Consider the following 26,297-nt stretch of genomic DNA (forward strand, 5'->3'; position numbering starts at 1 on the left):
ACTAATCCCAAAACAGGCTAAAGCCTTAATCAAACACTTATTTTATGCTACTGACTTTTAAGAGCTAAGGCTAGCCATATTGTTCCACAATTTGCAAAGGCTGACCAGCCAATAGAATTAATTGCATGCTACTAAGTGTGGTTTGAGTGTGTACACAATGCTGAATAGGGAAGACCGCAAAACTAAAGATCAAAAATGTAAATACGTATAAATTAAACTTTATACCAATGTGCCACCACTCACAATCACATAAATGACAAGTACCATCTCTAGCCTGGAATTCACGCACCATGAAAGAATATAGTGGGCCAATCTTTAAGCATATTATCAGTTATTATAAGTAACTGCACAAAAATAGGATTTTTCCTAAAATTATGGGAAATACAACACAGCCGTAAATAGATTTTTCAAAATGAGACTGAACAGTCCACATATTCTATAGTCATGTAAACTGTGCATTGTGTAAAATGTAAAACTATGCATTATAAAAGAATAGGGTTATTTCATTGGAAGTTGACCACAAATAAAGAACTGCCATTATTTAGACTCATTATCTCAATATAAGTGCATACTCATACAGCAATTAACAAATACGAGGGTCATCCGGAAAGTAGTACCCGTTCGTGCCGCATGAAGTGCTGACGACGCGAGTAGCCGCTGGACGAGGTCAGATAGCTTCAGTGGCTTGTCTGCCTTCTCTGAGCCAAGTTGCGTGACGCTAGCATTGCCTGTGTTGTTTCTGTGATTGTTTACAATGTTTAAAAAAATTGAGAACGCCGCCAGTTGTGAAGTGAGGGCAGTGATTAAATTCCTCAATGCAAGAAACGTTCGCCCATGTGATATTCATCGCCAATTAAAGGAGGTGTATGGAGACAATGTAATGGACGAGTCGTCTGTTCGGCGGTGGTGTCGCAACTTCAACATGGGGAGGGGGAACACACACGACGATGAGCGTTCGGAGAGACCGTCTGTCATTACAGACCAACTGGTGAGCTCAGTTGACGAATTCGTGAGGAACGATCGGCGCGTCACAATTGATGACATCTGTGAGCATTTTCCCAATGTTTCTCGAACAATTGTTCATGAAATTGTTAAACACCATCTGCATTATGCAAAAATTTGTGCAAGATGGGTCCCTCGCGTATCTCAATGAGCTGGCGGCGAAGGACTATGCAGCAGGAATACAGAAACTTGTCACACGCTTTGACAAATGCCTTAATTTGCTTGGAGATTATGTTGAGAAGTAGTTTAAAGTATCCTCTTTCAAATAAAATTTGTTATGTTTGTTAATATTTACTTTTGTGGCTTTATTTCACGAACGGGTACTACTTTCCGGATGACCCTCGTATATATCGAATGATACTGGTATTATCATATGAACAAAAATGTATCTCAATATTGCAGTCCAGAAAGAGGGAGATAGCTGTGTGATGTCATAGCAGATGATGCACTGCTCTTAAAACAATGTGCTGACTCAATAAGTTTGAAATAATATTTCCCATTTCCTCAAAACACTCATAGCAACATATAAGTGGTAAAATTGATAAGATATTCATATCTTTCAGGAAACCACGAGAAAGTGCCAATTCTGCCAGAACAGTAGGAAGCGGTGTGAGACAATAATTGTCTTTGTATTTACCACACCAACATTCAGCCCTTTGGTCATTACCACGAGAGAGTAGGAATGGCTTCTGCATGAAGCATATGGTGGTGTTGCCATGCAAGCAAAGGTTTTGCAGATGGATTTGTATTGATTTATTGTACAAAAGGTTGTTCATCACAGTCTTATGGAATTTCTCTCACTCAACATTTTAAAAATATTCACTGTCTTCCAAAATAGGCCATTCGCATTACCTACTGTATCAATAAGTTATGAAATGGTCAAAGCATTATGAGGTTCTTAAATCATAAAATATATTCAAAATCTATAAGTAACGTTTTAAAGTAAAAGTACTAAACACAGCTCATAGAAACTATAACTTCCCAGGAAACATTTCTTCAATATCAGGTGGAACTCCTTTGAAAATATTTATTATTCATAATCCTTTCCATCAGTATCAGAACTGGTCTTCTTCTGTCCTCCTAAAACATTATCTTTGATCATGCTTTACATCAGTTCATAAATAAATATTTTGGAATGGTACTTCCATAGAATTATAAGCAATACCAACGGGTAAAGTTATCAGGCATTGTGACTCTATAAAAAGTTAAATATTAGGTTATAAGAACGGTGATGAATACTGTCTATTGCTCAAACACAAGGAAATCTTCGTAACGCACTCCAGGGTAAAAGGCCATCCTTCCACGTCTCTGAGAAGAGTGAGCAGTTTGTGAGGGAGGTAGATAATTAGCTCCCCGCTTTGGTGGTGAAGTTGTTGGAGCTGTCTGACCTGGATTCTTGAATATAGATGAAATTGCTTGCTCTTCCTGTTGTGAAACAGGCCTAGCCGAGGGGTTTCCCTGAGAACTGATAGCATGGCCAGCACCAGTAGAATGTGGATGAGCCATTTTACCGGCGAAGAGGAAAGCACCAGTCTCAAGGTCACGGATGAAAAATAGAAATGAGTGATCCGCTTCAAACTTAGGAACTGAAGCACCCATCAGAGGGACAACAAGTATACCTGGAAAGTGGAAAAATAGATATTTATACAAATGAATAAATAAAAATGTAGATATGGTTAAAATTTACATTTCCTTATCTTAAATTTGGTCACTAGGAGACCACCAATTCTATCTACCAGAAAATAACTCATCAATACAGCATAGGCATGATAAAATCATGTAAAGGCCAAAAACAACGATGTATTCCATATTCTCATGTAGATGTTCCAATAAAAGCAAGCATACAATTATTCAATATGAACATCATGTAGCATACACTGCTAGAAATGGTAAATTTATTTTTTAGTCATGATGCATATCTAGAATGGCAATGGCAATTTATTCCAATATAAGGGGAATTTAGATGTTTGACATAATTCTTTTACGTTAAATAATAATACATATAAATATTCTATTTTCCCAACAATAACGCACAACTAATGTACACCGCGCACCCAGGGCTTATTGTTATCTTAAACGTGTATAGATGCCGCGCATCTGAATAACCACATTTTCAATTTTCATTACATAATGTGCATCATTATTTTTTCGATCATCTGAACAATTTTCCATTAATAATATGCACGTCAAAGACTTTTTAAAGTGATAACTATATTGACTGCTGCCATTTTTTTCAGAAATTCCTGCTGTCAATTCAGCGTATATTCAAAAGATGTTCTGTTCTGCCCAAGTATATCATCTAGAGCTAACTGAAGAATTTATTTTATTTGACCCCTAATGTGTTTTGCCACAGGGTGAGTTTACTATATTTAAAATATTTACAAGCATTAAGCAGACCATTATTACTCATTGGTGGCTAAGTGTCCTTTCCACTCAAAACTGAGGCAATAACAATCTTCCATATTTAATGTAATGATCATTTTCTATCTCAATTTTTTATCCTGTCAAACATGAAGATAATATAGCCCAATGCAAAAATTTCAAAGGGTAAAATTTATTCCCCTTGACTGGATCTAGTCAAGGTGTATGGCTTTTGAACCTTTGAAATGTTGCCTTGTAATGTTCATTAGCAGATGACTCGATTAAAAATTACTGTTGCGGTATATCTCACAGTTTCTTTGAATATAGTCCAAATTTTACGAACACTCAGATCAAATTGCTGAAGAGTATCTTGTGCCCTAGGTCTGATGTGAAATGCTCTGCGAAGGCTAAAGTTACCCACTGCTTTGTCTCAAGCACTCGATTCCCCAGCCCTATATTGATTGGCTGTTTGGTTTGCCTAATATGCCATGGGAACGCAATCTCCTGTACACTTGCTCTCCAGGGAGGTGGAATAGCATCTTTCACAGGTGGCAACATATCTCCGTCCTTCTGTACTGAACTTCTGCCAGGGTAGCAGGGTGGGTAATCTGCCAACCCAGGGGTCATGGGTTTAATTCCCACTTGTGTGGGTTTTCCTCCTCCTTGGGCTTGGGTGTTTGTATTTGTCTCCAATTTCATGTATATGGGTTATGTAGAAGGTGAAACTATGAAGTCTCAGCCTTGCCCCAAAAAAGGCATTAAATAAATAAAAAAAATTGACTTCAATCTTAGGATGTGAGCTATACAGCCAGCTGTTCCTGAGTGTATGGCAGCTTTCTAAAGGTAATAGCTTTGTTCAATCTCGTCTTTCTTATCATTATTCTCATTTTTCATTCAAAAATGTTTTTATGAATGAAAGGCCGTGAACTTTTCCTTTAAGAGCAAAAAAATTCTCCTCGTCCTTTTTAATGTTCTCATTAAAACTCCAATACTGTTTTGGCTCAATGATGGAGCATTTTAATAACACAGGACTTCTGACCTGGATGATGATCGTATGCCACATTTAAATAATAATATAGTTGACAATGGGCAATAGCTGCTGACTAAACATATACAAGGGCAAAAAATGCAGTGAAACCTTCAGTCATCCCCTGATTATGTTCTTAGGAGGAAGAAAAGCACATTGTCTTTCGAAAATATTCACAAACTACAAGGCAGGAAATACTGGAAAAATCATAGAGCAAAAACTGAAAAGAACTAGATATATGCAAAAAAAAATAATGAGATTTTATGCTTGGAATTACTTAGCCTCAATGTTGGTCTGAAGAAGACTATTAGGTAACTGAAGATTAAAAGTTTGCTATATCTTAAGGGTCAAGCACTCTTCCCTCTGAAAATAATATTGGGACTTAGTATCTTGGTTGAAGATGTTTGTGTCAAATAACATCCCTTACCCCAAGTAATATTTGCTAATTCATTAGATTGACATCAACAGAGGCTCCTCTTTATTTTGCAAGCAAGTCTAAAATTCCTCATATACTTTTACCCATGCATTATGTAAGCTTTTGTCAACACATTTACAGATTTTGACTTTGTAAGTGATGAACTTGAACTGACATAAGCATTTGATTCTGAGAGAACAGTCTAGCTTTACCCTTTACGTTTTTCAACCATTTTCTAAAAGCAAAAATGCATGAAACACTGTACAAATGTATAGAAACAAATTAAATTTGATGTCTTCATCTGGAACCCCATATCCTATAATTTTTCAAATACGAGAATATCATAGTTAATTAATTTTTAACTGCACCGCTGAAATGTGATGTTGAGATGTACAATTTGGCTTTGTTGTTATATGAGGCACTAAAAGTTTTATGATCCAATTAAGAGTAAGGTGGTCGGCAAAAAGGTCACATACTCTGTCACAAGATGGAAACTATGAAGAGTCAAAATCTGATTTATATGAACTATCAAAGTGATTGAGTTCTGCCCAACTATGGTGGGATTTTCATTTATGACACTCAAGCCAAAGGTTAACAGTGTGTTCATAAAAACACACAACACATTATTTGATATGGTATTTATGAGGCATTCATTTGGCTTTAGTAATTCACTCAACAGTTTCTCATAATTCTCAGTGAACTTTAGCATTCGAAACTTAAAGAATTCATCACACTTTTATATTTCATTTGCTGCATTGAACAAATTCTTAAAAATGGAAACAAGATAATAGTTTTGTTGCATTTCACGTTTCATACTGACCAGTGGCACCAGCTGCCTCACTGCCTTGCTCATTGACAATAATCTTCACCGTGTGCTGGATTCCGTCAACCTTAAGAGGAACTCTTGTAGAAATTCCTGGTAATGATCCTTCGAGGCTAAGGAATATGTGCTCAATTCCAAGCTGAAATCAGAGAGATGGAAATGGAGACACTTATAAATTAATAATGGTAGTATTGGAATTGTTACCCTCCACAAATAATTTACACACACCTTGCATATGGTAAAAATGGGGTAATAAGTTGAATGGAGTGAAAAGCAGCAGATGAAGTTTACATATGGTAGGATGAAAGAAAGAGTAAGAAGCAGAAAGATGATAGAGGATATAACATTAGGGAGGATTTTGAGCAATTAATGAAGAGGTAAAAAAGAATATGGTCTTTCGTTGGGAAGAAGATATGAAGAACTTAAGGTTTTATTGTAGGACACAAAAGATGAAGTTCAAGTGATAAATAGGGGATGTTGGGGCTATTTCAAGACCACCTTTAATAGTTTATGATGATCTTATTTACATATTAGCAATATCATTTTTAAGTCTTCCTTTGCCAGAGCTAATAGAATGTCTAAAATCTCCCATTCAATTTTCCATCCACTACCCACCAACTTAATGAATTGTGAAAATTACTTGTCTTACATACTGTAGCTGCAGCCTCTGTTAATCATTTAAATCATTACTTATATCATTTTAAAATATTGTCTCCCATATAATCATATTTGACTCATAAAGATATATTTTAAAGTATAATTAAAGATCTTCATACCCTTAAATACCCACTTTAGATTATATTTCACTTCTATAAGAACTAGGTACTATAAAGAACAAATATGTTGCAATGACTAACCGATCTCAGTGGTGCAACCATATCCAGATTGAAGTCAGCTTGGAATCGTGGAATAGCGACTTGAACCTCCCTAAGCTCCAGCTGGGCTACGATAGAACTCAGTGGGTTGTGAGGCAAATCACGCAACATCTGTGCCATTCCTTGTCTCTCATTTGGCAAAAGTAGAAGCATGGCAAACTTGTTTCCCTAATAAAGTAGAAAAAAAATTTTCAGTAAAATAACACTATGATAAAGACACTCAAACAATTCAAATTGATTCTTTTTTTATTAAAAAACCTGTCTGGAGAATTTTGTTTCTCCCAATGCTTCAAAATTTAGTGAAAAAGTGACACAGCATTATCGTTAAATAAATTTGTAGCATGCATAGCCACTGCCTTGTGAGGTTGGTGCTTTTCATTTTACAAAGCAGCAGTTTCCCATGACCTCCAAATCATATTTACCATGTTCTTCTGAACTTGACACTCCATTGAAGGCTTGAGGTGTTTCTGAGTGGTAAGCAAGCAGAAGTTTAATTTTCAAATTGCTGCTTGCATTGGCTCAACATAGCAGAGTGAGAGGGCTTTTCTTTGGCTTGTGGCCAGGTAATGAATTCTCCTCTCCTATAACATAGGTTTACTTTGGCATCCTCTTCCACAAGAGACCCTCTCAATTAAAAATCTGCTGCAGCAGATAATCCACAGAATCTACGAGCTTCTTGAAGTCACAGACACAGTTCTCTGTCACCATTGAGCTGGAGCTTGCTGCTTCACCATGGCTCACAATGCTGTGGATGCTGGGTGCTTCTTTGAAACTTCTCTAACCACTCACGACTTCCCTTAAATTCTTCTTTTTCGGCCATTTATGATCCTGGCATCTTAACTTAGTCAGCAAAAATTACTTTCTCCTTGCAAATGATGCATTCATTAATATAATCCCCTTACCATTGCTTTTCATTTATCAACACGAGAAGCAACCCTTCGACATCATTGAGAATACACAACCAATGCATAGATATTCTTGCCACTCTCTGTGAAGCATGTCTTGCCACTCTCTGTGAAGTATATACAGTTATTTTAATTCTCTTCGGACTGTCTCCTGGTGGCTTTTTCTTCAAGGACATATTTAAAACGATGCATAAAATATTATTAAACTTTCCATGAACAAATAACAAATAATATGCCTGAGCACAAGTTTGGAAAACGCGTGAAACGCCAAACACAAACTGAAGCAGCTTTTGCTCAATAATTCCAGGAATTTCCTCCCCTCAGCACTCATTATGTAAAAACTCACATGTTCAGCAGATAATTTTTTTCATAATGTGAGTTACTTGCCAGGCGAGGTTTTACTGTATTTATGTTTGTGTTTTAAGATTCACCAAACTTTGAAAGCTGAATTTAAAGTTTATGGAATTCACATCAAGAAAGACTATACTCAAAAACAAAATCCATCCAGGCACTCAAAGGAATATGCTAAATTCCTAACAATGTAAATTTATTTTGTTGAAAAGGTTGAACAACTATATTTCTGCTAACAGAAGCCTATATCTTATAAGCCTTGAGGATACCATTGTACATTGACCCCTGGAGTAACACTGTCACTTACATGCCGGCATTTTTCTCTAATATTGTGACAAGTTTCATCATTTGTATTTTTTAAATAGTTTCAATATGTACAGGATACAAAGAAATGTATTTATTTAAAGTTTCATTTCATTAGCAATCGGAAAATAGAAAATAGGAGGCAGGTAACAGGAAGAACCAACTTTTCCAGTAATTTTCGACCGAGAATTGAATATTTTCTTTACTAATCTGAAATGCTGGTCTTCAGGATCATATTGACATAATGAGTGAATTTTTACAGAAGAGTACCCTAAGTTGAGGTACTATTAGAGGCAATGGTAATTTCAAACAGAAATATGTTTGATACTGTGAACAAACAAAATGTAGGATATCCTCTGTCAGTAATGTTAACTTTTTCAGGGAGGTTATGAGGATAACTGGTGTAGGAAACTCGAATTTTTCAATTTTTTTCATTAATCATTACTATTGTTAAATATTCTGCACGAGGAAGAGGTTGCTCATAAAACTGTACTTAACACTCACTTCATATGGTAACTCCAAAGCTTTCGCATTAAGGCCGTCTATTTCAGCGTATTTGAAGTAGTTTAACTGCTCCATCATGGTTGCCTGGAATTCATCTCCACTTGGCAAATAGAATGTCCCTGGTTTGGAATTCTGTGGATTGAATGCATATTCCCAAGCACCCTTGAAGTACACCACATTGCCCAGGAACAGCTGAGTATCAGGTGAAACTGCATCTGAAAGAAAGATGATCTAGTGAAAATGCAGGACAACAATTTCATTAAGACTGCAAGGGTCTGTTGACAATGGCCATATTTTTGTAGACACAAATTTGTGAATCTAGCTAAGTGCACATTTATTTCTATGCATACGTGTTTGAAAAAGTTGGTCTAAATGAAGTTAACCAGAGAAAGGTTACTTCTGGGCCATCTAAGATCATAGAGCTCATTTATGTATTTCGGGTCCACCATTTGCACTCCAAAAATTTAAGGTGTGTGAGTCCTCTTAACTTCTTTTGTAATGATAACAAATAATGGACATTTAAACTCCAATTTTCATGAATTTCTATTATTAAAAACCTACACAAAATAATAAGCAACAAATAATAAAACAGGTGACACAGTATAGATGCTCATGTGGTGAATACAGAGATTTTCTCATTAAAGAAGTCATTTTGGATGCATTAAACAATTAGTAATGAAAAATAAAAGTGCATCGTTGTCTAATTACTAGAGTGTAGGTTTTAAAGCAAATCATGATTCAGCCAAACTAAACACATTTCATGCCAGTCAAACAGATAAAATATGCCCCTACCTGGAGAAACTATTTCTGGAATAAGGCCATGAGTAACATCGCTTGCCCAGCCATTAATAGCAGCAGCCGTTTCACTTGACTTGCTAAAATCAGCAAATGTAACCTCAGCTCCATAGTAAAGGGTTATTGCTCGAACAAAATTTGGCTCAAGAACAGGAGCTGGGTGAGGTCGATGAGTAGGTGTATTCGGCCGAGATGCTTGGTTTGCTGGCCTTGTTGGTTGTGGTTTTGAAGATGAAGATGTAGCTGCTGGATTCCTATTGGCTCCTGATGATGTTGATGGTCTATTAGTGCCTGAGACTCTGTTTGATTGGGTATTGTTTCTTCGATCGTCAGTTGGCAAGAGTGAATCTGTCACATACAGTCTGTTGGCCAGATCTAAGGTATAGCCTGGACCACTACTCTTTCCCTGAAGACATAAACACAAGGAAAGTGCTTAAAAATATCAACAGATAATTGTCCCATTTAACATTAATACCACAGACAACTTATTTCATTCATTGTTACATACTACATCATTAAAGGACAAATTCAGCCAATTCAATGCATTAATAGTTTAACTGATGGATAGATTGATATATTCATTTTTCTCAAAAAAATTAAAATGTTACCAATGAGATGTGAGAATAAAACTTTTGGCTCTTGTACATTGTTTAAAGTAATTTGGATTTCAAAATAGAGCATAAATCACAATGACTAGAACAACAGGTTCATAATCAAAATATACACATGTAAATCAAGGGTATATGCTTAATACTATTTTTATCAAAATAGAAGGTTCTTATTCATCTACATACACAATACCCTGCAGGCTGCTACAAGGGCAAGTGGTGGGGTGGTGTATTCCCACATCAGCATAATTTCTATCAACAATTAATTTTGCAAGAGTCCCTATAGACATGTAGCCTGTTTTTAGAGATAACAGGCCACACATATTGAGCCAAATCTTCATTGAGGAACTATTATGTGTTGTCGTTCCAAAGACAGTCTGATAAATTTTAAACATTAATTGGCAAAATTTTTTATTGAATACAAATGCAATTTTCAACAATTTAGTACTCATGAAGTATAGGGGCCGATTCAAAAAGATGCATCATGCAGGGGTGGCAGGTTAGGAAATGGAATTTAGAAGCATTAACTGGAATGACAAGGAAGGAGAATCAGCAGGCTGTAGAGAAGATCGTGAGTGAGAAAAAAGATCTGAGAACCTAGGAGACAAAATGGAAATATATCAAAAAAGGGATATTGAAAGAAACTATAGGTACTGTTAATGGGAAAAGGACAAGAAAACCATGGATCACGAATGAAATAATTAGAAAGATGGCTCAGAAGGAAATGGAAGAATGTAAACACAGAGTTAGGCAGAAGTAAGTACAAAGAGTTAAATAATAAATTGAGATGGTAACAATTAAAACAAAAGAAGCATGGTAGAAGATGCAGTGCAAGGATATGGAAAGTTTGTACAGGAATGGTGAAATTGGGGTGCTATACAGCAAGGTTAAACCATTATTGGGAATGAAGAAGGAAAGATCAGTGCTAACAGTCAGAGATAAGTTGGGTAAGGTAATAGTTAACACTGGAAAGATACAAGAAAAATGGAAGGGATATATAAATGGACTGTATGGTTAAGAACTTAGGCCAACATGGTTAGACATGATTAGATATGATGTTAAGGAAGATAGCTTAGGTCCAAGCATACTCAACGATGATACAGAAAGAGCATTTAGGGAGATGAAACTAAATAAGGCCGTGGGGGTGTATACCATTCCTGCGGAACTACTAAAAATTTAGGAAAAGAGGCTAAATGGGCTGATTCGTAGTATCTATAAGGAGGGAATCTGGCCGGAAGACATTGTGAGATCAGTGTTAGTTCCTATACTGAAGGTAAAGGCAACATCATGTGAGGACTACAGGACAATAAGTTTGATATCCCACGCAGCTAAAGTTGTTCTCAGGATCATAAACAAAAGGATAGACAGTGGGGCAAATGATTACTTAGGGAATGATCAGTTTGGGTTTAGGAAGGGGAGAGGCACACATGATGCCATTGCAGTAATGAGATTACTAATCAAGAGGAATATAGAATACAATCAGGACGTACCTGTATTAGCCAGTTTTGTTGATTTCGAAAAGGCATTTGATAGAGTGGATTGGGAAAAAGTATTGAGCATATTGTGGAAAATATGAATAGATTGGAGGGACATGAGGCTAATCCGAAACTTTTACATATCCCAGACTGCTCAGGTGCGAGTGAGGAATGGAGAGTCTAGATGGGCGGTAATAGGAAGATATATGAGGCAGGGTTGCCCATTATCACCGGTACTGTTCAACGTCCATGTGGGTTAAACAATTAAGGAGGCATGGGAAGAACTGGAGGTAGGAATAAAAGTGGGTGGGGAATTCGTAAAATCAGTTAGGTGTTCTGATGACCAAGTTATAGTTTGTCAGTCAGCCAAGGGGTTTGCTAGCATTGCTGAGTGAATTCGAAATTCAGTGTGACAGGTATGGGATGAAAATCAATATTAATAAAACAAAGGTTATGCGATTTTCTAGAAAGAAAAAGGCTAAGCTAAACATTAAAATAGGACGGCAAAAACTAGAGCAGGTAGAACAGTTTACGTATCTTGGAGGTCAATGCAACAATTTCAGAGTATAAAAATCATTCTCCTTGCATCTCCCACATTTTCTTTGGAATTTATCTTGGAGATGTTTTGGACCAGAATCGTCAAAGTAGTTGGTACATTAGGAGAAGAATTGCATTAGGCGAAAAGACTTTCACAAGGAGGAGCGAGTTGATGACAGAGACGTTGAGTAAGGATGTTAAGAAAAGGCTCTTCAAAACGTTTATACGGAGCATAGCTATGTACGGCACAGAAATGTGGTCATTGAAGCAGGAGGTTAGATGTAGATTGGAGGGTTTTGAAATGGTGGGTATGAGGTAGAATGGAGTAGGTAAAATGGATGGAAAGAAAAACATACAAGGAGGTGCTAGGTATTATGGGAGAGGATGGGGATTTTTGGGAGAAATCATAAGGTGGTAGGAAAAATGGATGAAGGGCATATTGATCAGCAGTGGGATGCTGAAGAGGGGAGAATGTTAGGAAAAGGAGGAAGGGGTAGAAATAGGATAGGTATGTCGGATGGAATGAAGGAAGTTTATGGAGATGAAGCGGGGGTTATGGCATAGTAGGATATCGGATTGTGTTTTGTTAAGAGAAACAAAATACTTATTTGGTAGTTGTGTCCATCCAAAGCCTACCTTAATCAGTAGATTACATAATAATAATGAAATTTTAAAACATGGATTACACTACTTCATATGATTCATTATAGTACTTGTCAATTTGTTCTGAAAAAAATGTAATTAGATATCCATACCTGAAGAGAGCGGAGCACTGATGAGAAGTATGTTTGAACTTCTTGCCTGTTTTCTGGCAGTCTCAAAGCTAGTCGAATTTCATGAGCAGCATAAGGCCCTGCGCCCTCCCAAAGCATGCCTAGTGCCAACTTGATGCTTATTGGAGACAGAAGAACATTTCCATGCCCTACTCCAGGAAGTTTGCTTAATTCCTAGAAGAGAATTTGGAATCACATGAGAATTATGACTCTTTAAAATTGAAGTTATTGAAGGGTGCAAAAAACTATACAGTCAAACCAGAATATATGTCACCTCTGAGCAGCATCTGTCACAGTTGCTTTATTTTAATTGCATATTGCATTATGACTCTTAATTACAATACATGACCAATTTAATTTTGCTCTTATAAAATTGACTATGCTATATAATTTTTGTACATATTTTCTTAGGCTACAGACATTTTATATCTGTCACAGAGAAAAATTAAACATTTAAATATGTTGAAGCAAGTGGCTGATCATAGGATATTAATTTTGATAGATCAATGGATATTTCCAAAATAGTAATGAATATGATTGAGTTTTAATGCAAAGTTATGGATTTAGATTCCTAACACATATTATTGCAGCATAAATTATTTAGTTTAATGTCATACTTTGTGAAATTTGCTATCAACTTGCACAGATTCAGAATCTCCATGACTGCTTAATAAGATAATGTGAATAAATATTAATTGCATCTAATCAGCATGTATGGCAGAGGACCCCTTCTGCGGTTCATCACCCAGTTTATAATTTAATTCACTGAATGTTAATTAACACTGTAAACCACTTGTTAAAAAATTTGACTAATCAAAATGCATATAGTGTTGCTATTTAAAAACAATGAATCAAATGGAATAAGGAGGAGATTTAATGATTATAAATGAATTACTAGTAATCAGAGCATATTTCATTCAGTAATCCTGCTATTATAATTAAAGAAGCATTAATAAATTTGCAAACAATGTGCTATCATATAAATTGGCTAAACTCAATAAAGAACATTTTTCATATTCTATACAAAGAAATGCTGATCTAGGCAGAGATCTAACCCATGACCTTTGGATTAATATGAAAGGCTAAATATCTTGAAACCTGTTAATTCAAACAAGTAGAAAGGAAATATAGAAGTTAGTTTCCATACCTGCAGAAGCTCAACATCAAAGAATGCAGATCGATCTATATTTGCCTGTAGCTTTAGTTTTTCCACTTCATCTGGGTCAGCTAGGGAAATATGCAGCATCGCCGCAAAAACTGTAGAGAATAATGAAATCAGTCAAGGTTAGACAAGGTGACAATCCGGCAAAAAGGCAGAGGTTTTAGGCTCCGGAGGTGATATTTTTTGAGGCTGAGGCTCAGATTTTTTAACATTTGTGATACTTGTACCCATAAGCCTTACTAAGGTACGAAAAATGGAAATTCAGTTTTCTGCTTTCACTTTTAATTATAGCCAGGTATTTAAATTGAGTGGAATTTAGATGGTGGAATTTGAACACAATGAATGTGCAATAAATGCATATTTCCACTGAATATCCAGTGGATATTAGCATTTGTGAATAAGTCATTAGGTTACCAATATCTATTACAATAACAAGGGAATATAATTGAAGAAACAGTAATATATAATTTATAGACAGGAGAAGAGGACTATAAGAGTGTAGAACTATGGTATCAGAGTTGGGCAGGGGTATTGCATTTAGTGTCACCTATGTTTCATGACATAAAAAAGGCAAATAATTGAGGCCAAACACAATTCCTTTTTAAGTAACCTCATAAAAATGGATAAGATTACAGACTTCTTCCTTTTAGCCAATTTCATCCCTTAATTGTTGTTTCTTCAATGCAAAAATAAGATCACTACCTTAAGAATGCATTTAATACTAATAAGAGAACACATTTGTAAACCTAATGGTTTCGTTTTTTTACAGGAATTTTCACATCATCAAAAAAACATTGCAAGTACCTGTATATGATAACTATGGAGGAATCTGCTATTTTCTATGAAGCATTTTCTATGAAGCTATTTTCGATGAATACATTGAAAAAATTACACCGTTTCTCATTATTTTGGTGATGTGTTCAAACTGCGTAGTTGAAAAACTTGAAACGATTAAGTAATTTTTGCCCTGGAATACCCTAGTTGAGTACTTTATTATTCTTTGCTATTTTTTCATTCTTCAAACTAAAATGCCATATTATTCTTTACTATCATTAAAATTGTGATATTTTAGTTGTATGTTAAGGGTAAAAAAATGAACGTAGTGTTTCATTTGTTCGGAGCAGGAACGATAGTTGACTTAGCAACGGAGACGGAACCCCTTGCGGGCGGGCAACCAGAATTACTCACACCATGCAAGTAAACGGAGGTGGGACTCCCGAGGGGGTGGGTGCACGGCCACTTCTTCCGAAATATAGGTCGATGCCACTGGACTCAACTCGCCTCTTCATTCTCACCTCCCATGAATTATCGAAGGCAGAGGAGGCCATTATTTTCGTCAGAGGGTCCTTGCAAATTCATGTTCATGCGATATCCCTTGAATGATCTCAAAATAAAGGCAATAACAAGCAATAAAATTCCTTCGGAAATCTCTTAATCACACTTGCGCCATCATTTCGATACAGGACCCTCTAAGGGCAGCAATTTATTTGAAAGCTGAAATAAGGGTGTATTTTGGTGCCATTGTAGCCCATTGGGTAAAGCGTCGTCCTGCTGACTGGATGGTAGAATACTTCGGTTACTTCGCGGGGAACCGAATTGTAGCCCAGGCAAAGACCCTACCCTCCTGCGTCAATTTCATTCGCCTCAAAGCTTCGTTAGAAGTGCTCGAAACCCATGTCGTATCGAAACCAAACTCCAGGTTGAATACTATGATGAAGTGATTATCATACTCTTAGTTGGTGTAGGAATCTACTAATTAGTCTCCGTAGATATGAAGACAAATAATTACATCCTCAAGTTTCAAATTTAATAACATATTTTTTAATTCGCTCACACATTTAAACGGTTCATTATTCGTCTTTAAAACGTTAAGTTTCCTCCTCTTTCCGCATCAAAATGCTCATTTGAAAACATCAAGTATTTTTACTGAGGCATTTGCCACACATCTGGTTTTTTAATAGCTTCGTAAAAAATAGTTTAGCGGCAACTTTAGTTCTCGTACCATGCATATCTAGTGCCACTTGAAAAATCCGACTTTCTTTCGGGTGCATTAACTTTTAAAATAGTGTCACATTACGTATCACTTAATGCCGCTTGGGGAATCTCAAAGCTGTTGGACGTGCACTCTTTGGTCACATCACTGCATAAACCGAAGCGAGAGACATGATGACACGCTACATGCGACCCTCTTCGCTTAAAGATCGATTCGACGAATTCTGTGGCAAGACCTGAGGTCGAGAAACTAAGACCTCCGAATTTCGTCACCGCTCCTCTCCGCTAATGCCTATTTCAACATCGCCGCTAACGGCTATCAACTTCCATGGGTCACCAATATTATTTTTTAAACTTCCCCCTCCATATTTCACGCCGAATTGTTGAGGCGACTTCCTACTCAGATTACCGAAAAAGGCAAAAATGGGGCACCGGATTAACGATCACATTAATGACCGAGACCGGCAATATGGCGATTGGGAACTGATGCGATCATCAGTGTTGAGACAATGTGAACCCTCTAAACGCGAGGTCATCTGTTGGTAAGCCGTTGACGCCACATTGGTTCTTCCATCGGGATAATATTAACCTCGAACCGTGTGAAAACCTTAAAAGTCACGATAACAATTACTTTTTGTGACTGCCTAATTTTTCAATGCATCGCCAATTATACAAATTCATTGAAGAATCCAGAGTACATTGTGCTCTGTTCGCCATTGTTTACTGTCTTGCGCAGTCGTTATTAATGGGAATGAAACGTTTTTTTTATTAATAGCCTTGGCGGAAGTACGAGTAATGCACTGCTTTCACTAGTTTTATGCTGAAGCAAATAGATGGTCATATTTACGTCTAGAAGTCACGTCACTTTATAAATAACAACAGAGGATTTATAAATAATAACAGAGACAGAAACTCAATTTTCTCAAAAAAAACTCGACTGCAATGTTCCTCTTTAATAATTTTTATTTTCGACTAGTTTCGATGTCCTACATTATTTTCATAAGAAGCTCCCAAAGCATTATATATATATATATACACACATATATATATATACATATATATATATATATATATATATATATATATATATATATATATATATATATATATATATATGTAATCTTTAAATAAAACTCCAGCAATAATCGATTTCATTTTCTCGAGTTCTCCTCCTGGAAATGCAGTGATACTTTATGAAAATTTATATCTAGCGATTAATACTTCCTATGAGTAAGCGAAAGTACTGGCGAAGATACTCGCGAAACCTGTGTAACTTACAGCGATAAAACGAGGAAATGATTGGGAAACATAATTTTAGTTTCTGATCCACAATACTTGGTGTAGACAGCAACTTGGTTGAGACTTAAGGGAGGCAAAGGAAATAAGAAGGTTGAATTCATTATGTTTCTCACTTGGTTGACAAGATGACTGCATAGAATTTGAAATTGGGAGATGGCAATTTCACATCAAAAAGAAAAATTGACACGATCTGCCTCGCTTAAAAAAAGTATGGGCGCGGTGATGCAGAGAGCTAACGTCCTTCAAGTGCGGTATAAATCACTTCAAAAATATTTGCATTTTAATATAAACTTGTCGGCTGTCTTCTCACAAGTCAACCAAGTAATTCGACGCGGCTTTATGGCAAATGGTTCCGTAAATATTAACAGTGGGTATTACAATTACCGTGTGCAGTGTTTTCACGCGCAATTTATTTATTTAGACTCCCAAAAAAACTTTTAATACGGAATAATGATCATGATACTGGCAAGAATGTATTCGTCAACCTACATGTATGTATGTCAGACATCACGCTGAAAAATAATTTCTTATTTCCAATTCCAAAAGGACATTAAAACTGTATTTTCGTGCATAAGAATTAAGGTAGAATATTCATTAGCCATTTGAATCCCATTATAAAAAATACCATGATTGAAAGAGTGAAAAACAAGTATAAGGCGAATGTATTGTGTATTTGTTAAAATGCCCAACCAATGTTTTAAAACTATGAGAAATTGTTGGACGAAACTTTTCAAACCTCCGATAGGACAGAACTAACGCTATGGATATGCGATCTTCGCGTGATGCTCCTATAGAAGGGGAAAACTATGCGTCATGAAAGAGAATATGCCGGATCGCAGAAATTAAGGAGAAACCGGAAGGTAGCCGAGGCGCATATTTTCATGTTTTGCTTTATTATTTCCGTTTATCTTGTAATAATGTATTTGTTGTGTGAACGTTAGAAAAATAAATATCTAAGCTATAACCACAAACTTCCCCGTGGGCGTGAGGCAAGGGTATTGGCTCGCCTCCATATTGCAATTGCGGGAAAAATGTGATTTGCTACAGATTGCTTCAGGCTTTTCGAAGACGGTGATGGGGTGCGCAACCTACAATTTGCTCCGACCAAACACGGTCTGACTAAGGCGCAAACATTGGCTCTTATTTCCAGGGAGACCCGAGATACTCTTGGCGCCCTTAAGGCCTGTTGCTCCCTCACTGCGGGCTGGATCCACCAAAGAGATGGCTAAAAATAGATCCATTTGCCTTACGTGGATAAATTATATACGTCAGTTTTAGTGAATAATTGCAATCAAATCCAACTATTCACACGAACAACCACGGCAAACACCTCAAATCAGCCAGCAATCGTGAATGCTCTCATGGAAGGGAGAAGAGAACCTCATGATCGGAGGCACAACTTTTTACAGTTAAAACAGGCGTACCTGAGTGCTACCAGATAGGCGAGGGCACATATTATACCATACGTCGACTCTCGCGATGGTGTGTGCGCGCTCTCGAACGCACGCTTCTACCTGGCGTTTCGTAGGCCCTTCGAGGAATGCTTGGAAGCTCCATCAGCCGCTCCCTTCACTCATTCCGTCTATGTTTCTACATCTACACAATAAAATGTGTGACTGGGTTGTTAGGTCACCAGCCATTCGTGCATAAATATGGACCCATACATATAAATATCAGCTAAAGGCATTCGCTCTTGGCGGGGCGTAGCCAACGATGAGCTGTTTTTTTAAGGCAATCTACCGGTTAAGGTAGGTTTTTGGATGGACACAACTACCAAACAAATATTTTATTACTCCTAGCAAAACACAAAATCCATCATCCTACTCTATATCAGGTCCCTCTTCATCTCTGAGTACTTTCTTCCTCCCTTCATCCCGTCCAACATCCCTATCCTGTTCCTTCCCTTTCCTCGTTTGCCCAACATTCTACCCTCTATCACAGTCTTCAACATCCCACTGCCGGTCAACACCCCCTTCATCCACTTTTCCTGCCTCCATAGGATTGCTCCTAACAAACCCCTCTCTTCGCCCACCATACTAAGTACTTCCTCATTTGTTTTCTTCTCTAAGGTCAATAATTACCATGTCCTGCAAATTTGTATTTTTGCATGAAATTATAATCGAATGCTAAATGGTAGTACAATTTTGCGAAGGCGAAAAATAAAATGACACCAAGGTGGTCGAGAGATATGACCATGGCGACCAGCTATTTGGAGGGGGGATCGAGGAGTAGAGAGGGAGAGAGAGAGAGAGGTGGTGGAAGGGCAGTTGGCATAGGAAAAAAATACCATCTTCCCGAGCGCTCTTTAAGTGTTTTTCTTGCATTCCCCAGCAATTGGATGTTTGCTTGCGTGACCCCAAAACTCCCTCAGAATAAACAATGTCGGACTATAGTACCAAGGAAAAATCAACGAACAGTTGTCCACCATTAGACAAATACATTTCATTTAAAAAATGTCCGCATCACGGTCATCTTCCTCGCAGTTTTCATCTGGAGCCAGATGTGTTCATCGAGGCAAGAAAACAAAACTGTTTTCCGGCACAACAAAACCAGTGTTTGAACACATCGCTGGCCGCCAATGATCATTAGCATCACATAGCGCTGTCTACCCAACGGTACTTCGAAGTTCGCCGCAGACAAGCTTTGTTTCGGCGCAGCGCCATGCCCCAGATAGATCAAAGCGAAAAGAGGAGTACTTATGGACAGTTCAGATGTTGATAATAATTCGCTCGCATTCCTACAACACCAGGATGGATGTAAAATAATGTCGATTTAGCGCGGTGAAAAATTTCAATGTCGAATTATCTTGAAAGATGTCACGGGGGATATTGAACACTTCTGGCTTGCGTTAATGAGAAACGCATCGCATACGACGGTCACAATCCTCTCCTTCTAGATCCATCCTGCCGAAGAGAGCAAGGATTCCCAAACAGTTCTACCTTTCCCTGGGTAATTATTCCTCCGTAACAAATTGTGTTTCTCTAACAAAACATTTGACCAATATACGACGGCTCTAATTTTATGAAACCAAGTTTGACGATGCTAAAATTAATCATATGTTCAGGTTAAAGTTAATCTATACTTAAACAGGCGCATTCCGGTTTATGACTTGTTATTTGTTTACCAAAATGTGTCACTAACTTACCATTTTGGAGGCGAGCGGTCATCTCGTTGAGGGCACGAATTATTTCAACGGGCGTGTTTGATTGGTGAAAGCGGACTCAACTCTTCTCTCTTCGATAGCTACCCAAAGGCAGAGAGCCATTTTCTTGAAACCAAAATCACCCAGGTAATGAGGGATAACTGCCTCCTTGGCTCTCAGGATCTTACATCGGCCCTTGGTACAATTAAACTTCTCATTCTTTAGAGCATCTAACTAGGCAGTATTCAAAGAAACATTTCAGAACGGTACTTATATTCAGAGTGGGTAACAGCCACGGACGACAAAGGAACAATTCGTGAACATGATTCAAAATGTGTGACCCAAGTCTGAGCCCATCGTCCGGGTTTGTTTCAACCTTGGAATTCGGCACAGCCCGGGAATCACTGCGCTTCTACTTTTTGCCTAATCTTTATTTCGTGGGGTGGAAACAACCATGGAAATAAATCTTTAATTTACGACGTAATGGCTGATTGTGATGAAGAAAGGAGAACTTATAATAACGAGTATCGCCGGAATAAACCATAAGCATTTCACAGAGCGATACGACCACGATTTAATCCTGGTATCTTTCGAAACAGTGGATGGTCCTTGACAATAGCCCACGGTGTTTGTGAGGAAAACCAAACAGATTTGGCGTAACCAAATGATGGCGCCGGGCCGTGCGGCAATGTTCTCCATCACATTGATTTTCTGCATCTCATTCTTCTTCGGCTTCTAGCCATTAAAAAAATTTTAATATTCCAGCGGTGACTAATTATTACCAATCGGCATTCAATGTTTAAAATTCACCCAATGACTTCTAAAAGTGCAAATATATTGAACTCGTTTCCCGTGCATTGAGATTCCGTAAATATGCCATACATGGCACGCCTTGCATGCCATCCTTGTAAATTAATTTTTTACCAACTAAGCTAACGAATATTCAAGTGGAAAAGAAGCGCACAAGAAAATATTGACCTTAATTGATGAGTTACGCGCACCTGGTGCCAGTTTACTCCGGATGGACAATCTCCTCTTCTCACAAATCCATCTTCACTGCCCAAAGCGTCGAGTCATCTAAATAAATCTCGACTAAATTCCAAAGCACCTTAATGGCGTTTGCAGCAACCCCTAATCAAGAAAGTGCATCATCATTGTTGAAACTTACATGGGGTGGGAAATGATGCCGATAGGTCTCACTCTGAGTCCAAATTGTGCTAACAGACGGAATTTAATGCCAATGACGGGTAAGTTTCACCTGCCGCTACTTTTGGCGCGTAGTGTATTCAGGATCATGAAAAATCCAGTGCCAACAACGTTTAAAAGTCCGGAAATGTTTCTGCGGCACAACGAACTATCTCCGGGAAAAAAATCTGCAAAACGTTCTTCACGCTTGCTGTTGCCTTTGGAAGAAAACCCGTAATTTATTGAGCATTTTCTTTCGTGCCCAGGAGCGCATTGAATCTTTGCCCTGATATCACTCAAAGTCAACACAATTTACAGGAAAGTATAAAATCTGGAGATAGCAACGGTGCATTTTATTCAAGTTTCGTTCTAGCAATTTTCAACGGTAATTATCATTAGGGGTACTATTCAGTCATAACCGGCATTGTTGTGCATGTCATACAATTATACCACAGCGGATGTGGCACTGAAATTATTAGGGTCTTGTTTGGAGAACTCGCAAATAACCCAAATTGTTAATAATATATAATATTCGTCGAGCGATCATTCGACACGCAAACACGAATTCTTTTTTGAAAATAATAGGGACCGGCATGCATGTGGAAGCGTAATTTTCGCAACGTTAGACAGGATATTCTGAGGAACAAAAAATGCTATGAGTAAAAAAATGAATTCAAATAAATAAAAGTAATTTGTCCTTGACAGTGGCTTTCCTAGCGTGAGGTATATTTTTTCAACTTCTATCTCTCCAGATGGGATTTCTTTTTGTAAGATCCAGGCCTCGGTTCAACTCGATCAGGTCTAACGAAAAACTACCCTACTTGTATTGAATAGAGGGGATTCAAGGAAATCCAACCACGCCGTGAGCGTATTATTAAAATCGTAAATGTTCGGATGCGTGCAGCGCGTTCAGACACCGGCGTCTCCATCAGAGCGGTTTGGTGAAGCGTATTCACACTGCCTTCAAAAAATTATTTTTTTCAAAATATTTTATTAAATCCCGTCCAGTTCAGCAAAGAACCCGTTTTACGCAGTGACGTAAACGACTTTTTGTTAAAAAAATCCTTGCACTTGAAGCTATACCTGAAAACTCGACTGGTGTATAATAAATGAGGAGTCTACCACTTTGCTGCCTAAAATGCTCGCCTGTTGAGAGTTCAGGTTTGGCATCTATCACTTGGACGTCGGAGACCTTCCTGAACATTTATTTTACTTTTTTTTGGTCCTGGAATGCAAAAGTAAAGAGACATTTCGAATGAAGAATCATACCGAGGAAATTTTTCTTCGAAAGATCTCGGGACGCATTGATGATAATCCATGTCGTCAGGATTGAAGTTATAAGATTTAAAAAATTGTAGTTGCCGACTTTCTTCATCATCTGCCTCGTTTTCGCTAGCATTGGAATGCGCCGAAGTATTTTAGACTCAGATGCCGTAATACATGGACGCCGTTGTGAAAATTATTTAACTTTTCCATTTCCATCTAACAATAAATGCTGCTGCGGCTTGCATGGCGTGGAATCACCCCTTGGCGCCTACTCTGGAGGTTACTCGCTATAATCTAAATGCGGGCGAAATTCAGCAGCCAATATTAATGTCAAAAAAAACATTAAGTACAGGCAATGAATTGTGGATGGGAGATAACACCCAGGGTGGCAGAAACCGACCTCTTGACCATTTCTATAAAGCCCTCGAAAAGGATGTAACCAAATCGTGATGGGTTGAAAGGCAATATGTAAATTTAACGAAAACTCACGTAAGATATTCCAGAAATTTGGGAAAATAATTACACTTTACGCAAAATTTACGAGGATTTCCGATTGCGAATTTGATTTTGGCATAGGAAAAATTTGATCATTATTTTCAAGAAATGTCAGCAATTAATGGTTATACAGTGTTTTAATATTGGTTTGAATTTGTTATTTGCCTGCACAGACAGTGTTGTCTTGTTGTCGTCCATTTAAAACGACTGTTCAGTTACAACTGAAAACCCCTTTCGCCTTTCATTAATGCCAAAAGTTTAGCTTTTGATGACTCCACTCTGTACTTGATTGGACGGAAAAGGTTGAAAATATCGTGACACGCTAAATGATCTCATGCGATTGTAAGATTTCTCAATAAAAACCAACCACAAGACAATTTAGTGTGCGTGTGTTTATTCGTATCTGACGAGACCAAACGCAGATTTTAAGTCATTAAGCAGCACAAATACAATTGTTTATACATTCTGTCCATATTTTTTTTTCCTTCTCCATAAACGCGAATTTCACGAACTAGAAAACAAAGCTCAAAATTCATTGTAGCGAAATAATACTGGGAAACTCCCTTCAAATTACGTTATTTTTATTATGCTCCACGACAGAGAAAAGTAAAAACTACAGGGGTTCGAATAAAATATATCATACTTCATCCAAAGTGCTGATCTAACCCGGCTCTTCAGAATTACCCGCTTTTAGGTTCACTGACAAAGAGTTGCTACCGAAATTGCTGCATCAAACACAAAAATTACGAAATGGGCGACTAACTCGCAACATTGAAAAAGCGCATCTTCGAATTTTGGTCCCAGATTTTCACGAAAAACTATCGGAAAGGCTCTTATAACTTGAAAATAATCTTGTTTCACTTTATACCAGACAAATGTTTCACGGCTTGCCAATTACAAATTTCGTTTCTCATTTTAACCGAAATTCCGCCTCTAAGAAAGTAACCCAAAACTCATAGGGACGGCTGCGAAAGCATATGATTCCTCTAATCTACAAATAATATAAAGTATCATTCAGAGTCTTATGCCGATAATGAGAAGGGAAGTACGCACAATAAACTTCAAGATATTCGGCCCAATTTTAACCGGGATGCGTTTATAAAATCCATCAATTCATCCCCATTCCCTTGCCACATCGATCCACTACTACGCGCTTGAAGCGAATAAACTGATAAATTAATTCCTGCAATACAATTCATCATATTCGCAAAATATATGTATTTCACCTATAAACTTCTATAAGTTGCATAATAGTACAGGTTATCGATAAATGCGATTACTAGCTGCGATCATATTTATCATTCAAATAATTCTAATCCATCAACAACAAAGTAATTTGGAGCTGTCGGCACGAGATATTGGACTTGAATATTCTGTGCATTTCCCTTCATTTCCACACTTAATAGCCTTCAAATGCTATCTATAGATTCACAGAAAACCTTACCATACCACACGCCAGCATTTGCTAAATACTTGCATTTAATCCTTTTCAGATCGACTCTAGTGTCTTTTGCTGCAGTGACTGCAGTAGTCTTCCTAGCAGGCATATTTTTTTAAGCAATGAGGATGTAAATAATTCTGGGTAAATGGAAAGCACGGTCTCGACATTCTATTGGAATATGTTACGAAGGGCGTACTTAAGGGCTATACCCCCTATACGCTACGACGACCCCACATCGCCTGTAAAACACCCTTTCTGTCCACATGAACAATCTCCCCACAAAAACAGCAGGCGATTGGCATGAGGGAGCCACTCCTTTCCCAGCGTAGTAAACACTCGGGCGTAGAGAGAAAAACACGAGGAAAACCACGAACTTACTCAGAGGTACGAAGAAAATGGCCCGCGTCATGTTGTATGTACTTCCGTTCCTTGCTTCTTAAAATCCAGGCCTATCTCCTTCCCAGTCCTCCTCGCGTCCCGACCACCGCCAAACTTTTCCGTCTCGACCACCGGGGAGCCTCGCCGTTCTATTACACTTCCCTCCGCAAAGACCAGAAGAGCAACTGAACTGGTCTCGCCGGGCGATGTTTATGAGCGAGGAAAGGTCTGCCGAGGAAGGGGAGGAGCGATTGTAAGGGGGGGCGCAGGAGGAGAGGGGCTGGAGGTGAGCACGACGGAAGGGGACCACGGTTAGAGGGGAGGGTGGATGAGGGGGAGGTAGGGAGGGAGGGAAGGCGGTGGTGGTGGCAGTGGTCTTGGAGGAGGAAACTGCGGAAAGTTGGGTGAGGTTTGGGAGGGGAGGTTTGGTGTGGGGGAAGTGGTGAAGGTCGAGGAAGAGTCTGCGGGTTGCTAGCGGGAGGGGAGGGGGGAGAGGTAGGGGAAGAAGGGGTGGAGGTGGGTTTTCGGAACAGGGAAGGGGGGGAAGGTCGGAGGAGGAGTGCGGGCAGGATTCTACACCTGACCCGAAGCGCCGGAGGAAGCAGCAGGGCAGTGACTTCCAACTCGCTTGCGCGAAAAACCGCGGGGATCGAGACGACCGATGAAGGCTCACACGAGGACGATGCGTCCGCGGCGTCTGGTCACCCCGAATGGTCCACTCCGTTTGGAGAGCGGTGACCCCCCTGATGTCCGTCCGAACGAAGGCAAACCCGATAATAAGGTCGAAAGAAAGCGTCCTATGATATGCGAATCGGGAGGGTTTGGGGGGAAAAGAAATGGCACGAAGATCTCCTTTTGAGGTGTACCGTTAAGGGCTCGTGCAATTAAAACCGGAATATTGACGGGAGTGATCGAACGGGAACTAAGATCTTGCGCCGGCATTCGGCCGCTCTCTGGAATTCTCTCCGTGTGAAACTTTTTAATCCATCCACGTGCCCATCGGACACTCTTAGACGGGAAGTGAGGAAGACGGCCGACGGTTGGGCGATTCCAATACGTGCCGGAATGAATGGTTCCGCTTCCTTTCCCCGCACCTCGGCACGGAGATTGACAAACCCCCTTTCGATTAAAGGGTTTTGCACTCGGGTATCCCCGACCTCCACCCACCCCCTTCCCCTCCACC

The 26,297-nt window shown here is 38.5% G+C and overlaps 1 protein-coding gene across 1 annotated transcript; it reads right to left on the reverse strand.

The window, feature by feature from the left end:
- Nucleotides 1-1,639: 1,639 nt before the first annotated feature.
- LOC139699063 (leukocyte elastase inhibitor-like) lies at nt 1,640-25,296 on the reverse strand. The gene is made up of 8 exons (XM_071598067.1): nt 25,115-25,296; nt 13,902-14,011; nt 12,737-12,928; nt 9,359-9,767; nt 8,567-8,781; nt 6,486-6,671; nt 5,626-5,767; nt 1,640-2,621 (listed from the first exon to the last, which is right to left on the reverse strand). Exons 1-8 carry the CDS (start codon nt 25,143-25,145, stop codon nt 2,245-2,247), a joined length of 1,662 nt encoding a protein of 553 aa, XP_071454168.1. The 5' UTR covers nt 25,146-25,296; the 3' UTR covers nt 1,640-2,244.
- Between the last annotated feature and the right edge of the window lie 1,001 nt (nt 25,297-26,297).

The sequence above is a fragment of the Hetaerina americana genome, unplaced genomic scaffold, assembly GCF_022747635.1.
Source record: "Hetaerina americana unplaced genomic scaffold, ioHetAmer1.1.p SCAF_10, whole genome shotgun sequence".
Classification (NCBI taxonomy): Eukaryota; Metazoa; Arthropoda; class Insecta; order Odonata; family Calopterygidae; genus Hetaerina; species Hetaerina americana.

Bases quoted from the DNA above. Each gene is read 5' to 3' on its own strand.
- LOC139699063 (XM_071598067.1), bottom strand. From the start codon at position 25,145: ATGACGCGGGCCATTTTCTTCGTACCTCTGA. The intron at 8,782-9,358 runs GTAGGGGCATAT...TCTTTCTTTCAG, and splicing joins TCCAGAAATAGTTTCTCCAG to ATGCAGTTTCACCTGATACT. The intron at 5,768-6,485 runs GTTAGTCATTGC...CTCTGATTTCAG, and splicing joins TGGTTGCACCACTGAGATCG to CTTGGAATTGAGCACATATT.